The sequence below is a fragment of the Berghia stephanieae genome, chromosome 3 (assembly GCF_034508935.2).
Source record: "Berghia stephanieae isolate SIO BIC M18660-M18661 chromosome 3, UCSD_Bste_1.3, whole genome shotgun sequence".
In the NCBI taxonomy this organism is placed as follows: Eukaryota; Metazoa; Mollusca; class Gastropoda; order Nudibranchia; family Aeolidiidae; genus Berghia; species Berghia stephanieae.
Genome location: NC_088362.1, coordinates 90,026,287 through 90,035,851, shown reverse-complemented (window position 1 = coordinate 90,035,851; position 9,565 = coordinate 90,026,287). Strand labels below are relative to the sequence as shown.

General features: G+C 37.5%; 1 protein-coding gene and 1 non-coding gene across 3 annotated transcripts in view; one reads left to right on the top strand and one right to left on the bottom strand.

Annotated features, from left to right (window-relative positions):
* LOC144968792 (transmembrane protein 135-like) overlaps window positions 1-9,565 on the top strand; it is a 47,019-nt gene that overhangs the window by 24,535 nt on the left and 12,919 nt on the right. For both annotated transcript variants that reach the window (XM_078907473.1, XM_078907474.1), the window contains exons 6-7: window positions 4,547-4,593; window positions 7,203-7,244. In XM_078907473.1, the coding sequence (XP_078763599.1) occupies window positions 4,547-4,593; window positions 7,203-7,244 (89 nt within the window). The remainder of the gene's footprint in view (window positions 1-4,546; window positions 4,594-7,202; window positions 7,245-9,565) is intronic.
* On the bottom strand, window positions 6,737-6,808 carry Trnat-ggu (transfer RNA threonine (anticodon GGU)). Its single transcript has one exon. It is a non-coding gene; the product is annotated as a tRNA-Thr (tRNA).

Here is a 9,565-nt window from a genome sequence, read left to right as displayed (position 1 = left end):
ATTCAAGTGTGAAAGTATTATTGTCTAATTCATCGTCCATAATCTTGATGGAGGGGAAAACCCGAAATGTCCACATCATTTGTATGTGTCAATTTGATTGGAGCTTAAATTCAGCTTCTTGGTTTGTTATTTATTTTATTTTTCCCAAATAACAACGCTAGCAATTAATGGCAGGCTTGCCAACTAGTATGGTTTCTCATATTTTAATAATCTTTGAGGTCCAAAATATGATAATATAGGAATGTTGACTTAAATATGATAAGTGCATAAAAGTCAACAGTTTGTAACCAAAAAAAAAAGGGGGGGGGGATGATAATAGTGGAATGTTGAAGTCATTGAATGTGATTTCCACCTAGATGAGAACCTGAGTAACCAGACAGGTGATTGTCAGTGGAATTGCAGGACTTTCCTCTCTACTAGCTTGATAAGACTCCATAAATCAACGAATGTTAAATTTTTAAAAAAATTGGATGGTTCCGCTTGTTGAAAATATGATTTTTTGGGAAAGAAGTAAGAGAAAATGAACATAAATACTGGGAAAAATATAATAAAATGTTCAAATGGTTGAGGTTGGTTTGCAAGTCTGAAATGGGTCTAAATTTCCCGTTCCAAAAATGCTCATCGATGCCAGTTGACGTTTACTTATTTGCAGGTCTGCATGATAACCCAAATTGTCAGGTCTCATTGTTGTAATGGAAATACTCTCAAACCAACACACACAACAATTGTCCACTACAACAATGTTAAATCAAGCCCATGATTGCGTTAGGTTATATGACCTGCCAATACCAGTTACTCAATTTAGTAGTAGAAGAACAAGAAGTCGTTTGAGAGACGTCATTTTTGTCACTAGCACAGTTACGACAACCCCATCTGCTCTTAGATACTCATTCACAACTCAGTCTAGTTGTGTCGTTATATATTTAAATGGCCTTCCTTACCCATGAATGCAACGCCGAAGCATGACTTTTATTTTTTTTTGCGATCATTAGTCACCCATCCAGTCATTAGCCACGCTAACATCTCATAACTTTGTTTCAAACTGAAATGAGGCCTGAGAACGGCCAACACGATGGCATTTAGTAAGGAGTAATTTAAAGTTGTGTCTAAGTCGACGTGCATTTATTTGAAGGTCTGATAACCCAATTAATTATGGACTCATTGTTGTAATGGTAATCTCAAAAAAAAAATGATGCAAATTGTTGTCCATTACAACAATGTTAAACTAGGCCCATAATTGCGTTCGGATGTCAGACCTGCATGTATGTATACGTCGATATTAGTGTATCAGAGAAGAGAAAAAAGATAATTAATTTAAGATAACGAAAACGTTTTTATTCAGATAATCAAAAATAGTTTGTGTTTGTAGCAAGAAACTCAATTTAGTATCATTTCAAATGGACCAATTCAATAAAAATCAAAAACGGTATTTGTTGTGTTAGCAAGGAACTTCACTACATAGTCATAATTATTACCATCTCAAGTTGACCGGTGACCTGTGAGTAAGGTCAGGACTTGTTACGGAACTGGCCTGGACAAAGTGCAGGACATCGTGTATTAAGTAAGTTGACACGATATCATAGAGGAAATAAACTAGTTTAGTGACTCCATGCACGATATGGGTATAGACATGTACTTTAACACAAATTTATAGTTGACACCAAGGAAGAACACAAATTATTGGGGTGTCAGTTTGGCATTTTGACGCCAAATGCCAAAATAAAACAATAAAAAACCCAAAAAGAATTTATTTTATTGCTTTAACATCCAACAAACAATCATTAAACCTTCAATATCTCCAGTTATGTCCGTTACAGAGAAAAATGGTCAAATCTACTTCAAATCGACTTCATTTTACGACACACACAGCATACATATCAAGCCCATCAAAAAAAAAAAAAGAGAAAGAGAGAGAGAGAGAGAGAGAGAGAGAGAGAGAGAGAGAGAGAGAGAGAGAGAGAGAGAGAGAGAGAGAGAGAGAGAGAGAGAGAGAGAGCAATAAAAATACTTATTTTTCATTGCTATTGGTCCATTCATTTTTGAGCCTTTGTCATTTTTATAAATTGTGGAAATCCTAAATGGCCGTCAACTTCTTTAAATTACCATGACAACGGGTGAATATGTATGTAATATGCGTTTGTTATGTCCCGTATATATTGTTTTACTTCTTGTATCACGAACGATTGTGTGACTCGGATTATATCGTGTTACTGTAGAAGTATAATACAATATGTCGTGTTCTACTGCATATCCTTTTATAAATGTACATTGTATGACTGAATGTTCACTTCAATTGGCATTTATTTGTTGGATTTTGTTTGTTTTGTTTTTTGTTAGGGGGGGGGGGGGGGGCTGGGGAATTTTTCTGTTACTTTTTCTTTTCTTTCTCTTACGTTCGGTTATCCCAAAAGACACAAGTTACGACTTTATCATATATTATCCAATTAACCACCTGTACTCTGGAAAGACTCGTATTTAAACATTTGGCCACAAAAGTCGTCCTTCAAATATTGATCGATTTGAATGACCCTCCTCTTGGCAAAGACTCTCAAACCTGGGAACTTGAGGTCATTTAAATCGATCGATATTTGAAAGCCCAGTTTTGTGGCCAAACTTTTTTTTTAATAAGCGTCCTTCCAGTGTACGGCAGTTAACTGGTTAATGGTTGAATTTTGTTGAAACTGGCTGTGTCCGCAGAGAAGGAGTTTGGGGATGAAGGTGTCGGCTGGGATTAGGGACATAAGATTATGTCTTTATGGGCATAACGACATTTAATGAGACGTTAGAGGGCATCGTGTGGGCTGAATGGGGGAAAGGAAAGGAGAGAGAAAGGTGGGGGGAGGGGATGAAGGTAGATTGTTAGATAAACAACACACACGCATACATACATACATACATACATACATACATACATACATACATACATACATACATACATACATACATACATACATTACATACATACATACATACATACATACATACATACATACATACATACATACATACATACATACATACTAATACATACATACATACATACATACATACATACATACATACATACATACATACATACATACATACATACACTACATACATACATACATACATACACACATACATACATACATACATACATACATACATACATACATACATACATACACACACACACAGAGAGAGAGAGAGAGAGAGAGAGAGAGAGAGAGAGAGAGAGAGAAAGAGAGAGAGAGAGTGAGTGATTTCTCTACGATGATAATTGAAACATAGCAATGCTGTAATTTTATTTCCGCGGCGATTTGTACTGTCGGAATAGCAAGTTGATGATTACGTTCACCTCCTGACAACGATCGACCAACGACGCGGAAGAAAACGAAGATCTGTCCTCAGATGACTTTACACGACACCTGGTTCGCGAGTTTTTAATGTACACGTAACGTGTATTCTCTCCAGCGATATATTATAGCATCGGCACCATAGATAACACAGTCTGTGATCGGCACCGCCGATCTTAGCACCGTGTTTGAGATATCGTGTGATAGTCAATGAAGTGTGTACATCTTTACCTAACATACACTAAGTCAATCGTTCATGGAGCTCCAATAAATAAAAAAAATGAATCATATTCATTCACCATTATTTTCTTTTATCTATTATCATGTAAACTGTCCAAAATACATCACAACAATTTGAAATTCTCTCAAATACCACTCACGTAATGGGAGAACGTCTTTAAGGCTCCATTTTCGTTCTGCGCCTATCGTGACGAACGACTGGAATCTAAATTCTGCTCGTTTTTTTCCAATGAGTGCGCGTGGGTGACCTAAATTTTGATTTTGCCGCATTCGCTGTAGTCGACTAACCGAAGTGTTAACTCTGTAATGAAACTTTGACGAGGCTTGTGGTGATAGTGTTGTGTGTGTTTATGTGTGTGTGTGTGTGGGTTTGTGCGTGGGGTGGTCATGGTGGAATATTAAACATATTGATAATCGTGGAGACCATTAACTCACTCAATCCTAGAGATTTTTGTTACTTTTCAAAATTGGACAAGAATGTATTAAAAATGAGCATATGCATAGCTATTTTTTTATTCAACTATTGTTAACATGTAAACATTAAAAACATTAGCTTTGATACATGGCCTATAATTTTTCTCAGAAAAATGTAAAAAATAGTCATGGGGTAAAAGTAACCGGGTAAACTACTTATATAGTCGGTGTTAGGGTTGAGTGAGTTAAATGCTTGGGCGGTTGATTCGCAATGGTATGATATGAATGGTAGTGACTTGTAATTTGGGAATTAAATGAAGCACTGTGAAGCGCAAAGATCATGGGCATTCCATAGGAATGAGCCAAATGAATGTATCTATGCAATTGTTTGCTCCAATGACCGCAATACAAATTGGTATTTATTTTTACATAAGGCAGCCATTATATTGCACCAGAACGTGTACTTTTTTGTACTGTTCATCGTTATCTACTCTTGGCACATCATTACAATTTACATTGCCTTTACATTACTGTCTTTGTGTTCTGTATTGCAGGTGTACATCTTCTCCGTCGTATCTGCGATTTATCTGTATCTGTTCAGGTAAGACACGCGTTTACTTTTAAATAACTTGCCTTGTACTTTGTGATAATTGTATTAACTCTTCTTTCCTGTCATACTTTATTGGACGACGCGTCATCTGTTTTGAGATTGTCGAGATTAACAAACAAAAAAAATAATTATATATATATATATATATATATATATATATATATATATATATATATATATATATATATAGGTGTGTGTGTGTGTGAGTGTTGGTGGGTGCTTGTAGGTACGAGAGTGCTCTATAATGTTGGTTAGAGCTAATATAAAATATAAATGGAGTCACTCACTTATATTCTACGGACATAATATGCGGACTGACGACGTGGATGGAAACCACAGAAACATGCGTTTCGGCAATATAAGTGAGTGACTCCATTTATATATATATATATTTGAACGGTGTGCAGGAAGTGGGAGGCCGGCAGGCCTGTGTTGAATTATACTACAGCCTCGAGTCCAGGCCTGCCAGATGGCCAGAGTTCTTCAAAAGTGGTCAAATGGAACCTATCTTGACCTAAAACTACATACATTTTGGCTCCCTTGAAAAACTTTCAGTTTTAGTAATCGAAACAAAAATCGACTAAAGTAAACATTGTCATTATTTTTTTTAAAACTTAAAATATAAATCAATAATAGAAACGCTACTCTCCTTGTGACCAATTTTGATCGATTTGGCCATGCACGTGTCCATGCATCTGGCAGCAGATTTCGAGTCGTTGGTGAAGCCAAACCTCACTCAATTCATTAGCCAATGAGTGCCTGGTCATTACCTATAATATAACAGATATTGTTTCAGGGCAACAAAAATATAAGGCAACATACTGTCATTCTATACAATTGAAAACGAATTCCACGGGGCTTTGCTGATGGATAAACTTTGCCTAGAGGAACTTGTCATTTATTGACGTGTTTATTCTGTCGTACTTTGGAAAAACTCATATTTAATAATTTGACCATAAAACTCGTCCTTCAAATATCGATGGATTTAAATGACCTTCATCTTGGCAAAAACTCTCAAACGTGGGACTCCTCGATGTCGCAGGTTTGAGAGTGTTTGCCAAGATGAAGGTCATTTAAATCCATCGATATTTGAAGGACGAGTTTTCTGGCCAAATTTTTTAATATGGGTTTTCCAGAGTACAGCAATATTCATATTGTATTCTTCTATATTATTTGTCATATTGTTTTATGTGTCAGCTCCTCCTGTGCTTATTTGTTCAACTCGGCACAAACAATGGCAATGCGAACGTGTGCCTTCTGTTTGTTTGACAACGCGCCGTCGTTTCAATTTGTGCATAAGTGCTCAGAAATTGATAAGGTTTTTTTTTTGTTTGTTCAAGCTCTTCCTCGTAAAATGTCAAGCAAACAATATGTTTTCTGTTCACATCTGCGACGAATTGCACGCGCACCGAAGTGAGCCCTACCGGCAAACTGGCATTTTCTGCCTTACTTCAACAAAACGGATTTTTTTTTTTTTTGTTTCTTCGGAGGGGTTTTTCTTAGTGTTTGTTTTGTTATGTTTAAATTTTTTTTTTTTTGTTGCCAAATATTTTTACTTCAAATACCGATGAATTAAGATATACTCAACTTATCGAAAATTCTTAAACTTGAGAAATCTAGTTTGATAAGTTGAAAGTCATCTTTATTTGTCGATTTTTAAAGTCAAATATTTATAGCCAAAAAACGGAGAACCGACGTTACGTCAAGGTCCTTCTGCATGCACTGTAAATAACCCAAGTAATGGAACCGGTTTGTTGTCAGATTATCAGTTTCTTAAGAAACATGTGCATGCCCCCCTTACTCTTAAGTGTCAAAAATGGAAGCATGGCAGTTTGTCTATCTGGTCGACGTCAATGTAAATTGTGACGGCGGATGTGGCAAGACTGTCTAGGAAATCTCAAAATGTACAGCTGATGTTAAGTACATTTGAAGGAAATGTTATTGAAATGTTGTTGAGTATCACGCCTGTTTCGGTGTAAATGTTAACAAGATTGCCGCGGTATAAAATGAAAATAAAACAAAATCGAATAAGTATATAAAAAAGATAAAGATCTGAACAAGTGTGTATGAAAGGTGCCAAACAAAGCAAGAAAGAAAAATACGTGAAAAAAAAAACCATCCCAAAAAATCAGTTTGCCTCGACTGGGGATCGAACCTCAGACCCTCTGATTACCGGTCAGACGTGCTACCATTACACCACAGGGGCTCCCGATAGTTGGGACAATATTAATACCTATATTATTATTATTCTTCACAAGGGTACGCGTTTTTGTTTTTTTTCTTACAACGGTGCCTGCTCCTTAATTTCTTAAACTGATGTTAAGTACATTTGGAGAAAATGTTATTGACGCGTTGTTGAGTTAACAAGATTGTGAAGTATAAAATGAAAATGTAACAAAATTGAATAAGTATATATAAAAAGACATTGAAAGACAGGGAGCGTTATTTTTGTTAATGGCAAAATGAGCAACCGAGTGGTAAATAAATCGTCAGTTTTGTACCCCTATATTTATTTCATGATCTATATTATGTTATTTTTAAAAACAATTAATTAATAATAATTTATTTATTTATTTACATATTTTTTTTGTTACTCACAGAAGAAGAGAAGGTCTGCCATCATCCGCTAACTCACTGTTCAGGTAATTATTCTATTATTATGTATGATAATCTTAGTGATTGAGATTATTACAATTACAATGCCATCAAACCTATCAACTAGTGCGGGGCGGTCCTTGGCAAGCTTAAGGACCACGGTCCTACGGTCCTTGGGAAATGAAGACCGCAAGGACCGGTCCTAGTAGGACCGGTCCTTTTCGACATTGAACATTCCTGAGAGACTGTTGGAAATTCGAACCGGTTTGACCTTTGAGAGCGTGGGATCGTTCATTCTTGAACCGTTAAAGACCGCTACACGATGAAAACCGTGGCCTACAGGAGTAAAACACACGGAGTAGTCACACTCATTTCAAATTGTAACCTAATTAGAGAAGAGGGGTGATGCCTTCTTTATTTGCTCACCGTACTTCATTGTTACTTCGATAATTTAATAAAATTTGAAATTTATCCCCATTAACGGAGATAATGGCATCGCCCAAGGCGTTGATCGAGTTGTTCGTGGCGTTGATACACACACGCAACTCCTACCCCCCCCCCCCCCCCCCCCCCCCCCCCCCCCCCACACACACACACACACATGAGAGGGCAGCGAGCATTGAAGAGTAAGAGAGAGACGTGAAGTTATAATAAGAGGGGGTGGATGAGGTGATAAGAGGGGTCGATGGTGACTTTTCGCCAGATCTAACAAACTTAGCTACCCATTCATTGCTGAGTAGACAGGGATTCAGAAAAAAATCGACTGCACCCGGGATCGATCTCTGGCCTTTGCGTATAAAGAGAGTGCTCTATCAACTGAGCTATCGGGGTCCCCAAATATTCTATTGGACTTTTTTAAAATTCAGACGTTATAACTGGGTTTTTTGGAAGGAAGAAACTAATGAAACTCATATTATTTGATTAGTAAAAACACCAAACGAAATTTTAATATTATTGTATTATTTTAAATGACAACACTGCGATAGAAAGGAGTGGTGACAAGAGATGGACAAAAGAAAACAAAAAATCGGATTTGCTACTTGCTAGGTTCGACCACACACACACACACAAACACACACACATCTTTTGTAGTCACATACATTTCAAACAATAACCCATTAGAGAAGAGGGGTCATGCCTTCACCATAGATCATTGTCATTGCGATCATTATGGTGTAGTAAATTTTGAAATTTACCCCGTATAATGGAATCGTCCAAGGCGTGCGCCTCCTGTTCCCCCCATCTCACACACGAAAGGGCGGTTTGCGGAGTGGAGGTTGGTGGTCGTCTGCCTGTATGGTCGTCTGTGTCGTTTAGTGTATGGCAAAGGGGGGTGGGTGCGATTAATTAAGTGGGATGGGTGGTGATTGGTGGAAGATAGGCAACCGAAGCAACGAATCGCTGGGGAAGTAGTAGGCTATGGCGCGAGACCGTAGGACCGTGGTCCTTGCAAGGACCGCCCCGCACTAGTTGAAAGGTGATAAGAAGTGAGGACCGTCGCCGGTCTTCCCCTCTGGGACCGGTCTTCGGTTCACAGCTAAAAGACCGTCGGACCGCGGTCCAGACCGATCTTCAGCGCGGCACTACTATCAACAGCTTTCCGCCATACTCTGAGAAAACACATTTTGGGCAGAACATTCTGGCTTCAAATATCAATCGATTAAAATTACCCCCATCTTGTCAAAAGGTCTGATATTGAATATTTTAAAAAGAAGTCTCGGGTTTGAGACTAAGAGATCTCGAGTTGTTTTTTTGTTTGTTGACAGGTTGGCGATTTTATTCGATCGATATGTGAGACAAAATAGATATATAGAAGAAGATTGCAATAATATGTCAAAGGACGGCAACTTTTATTATTGTCCTGCCATTAAGTCTAAATGAATAAATAATCAATAATGTGGCCTGCCATACCATCTGTAGTGTAATATAGACCGACATGGCTATGGCTGTGTCCTGACAAAACGCCATTTTTTCATTTCGGCCAGAAATACTTTTTTTCTTATTACTGTAGTGATTATTTGCGTTTAAGTAAAATACTCACCAGCAGTTGCTCTCCCGCCATATTAATCGTACCAGCTCACAAAATAATTCTTTTATAGTCTGTTAAAGAGAATTTAGTGAGAACTTATCACCCAACTGGCGGTCTAAAAACAATAATAGAATTTTAGAGAATGAATGAAGATGACGTCACTCAGCTCTTTGTTATTGCTTTTGTTTGTTTTGTTTTTTGTTTGGGGTTGTTGGTTTTTGTTGTTTTTTTTTTTTTTTTTTTTTGGGGGGGGGGGGGGGGAGGGGGGCGGGGGTCACCGGGGAGGGGATTCGTTCTAAGCATTTTCTTGACAATATTTATCAAAGGTTACTCATAGTT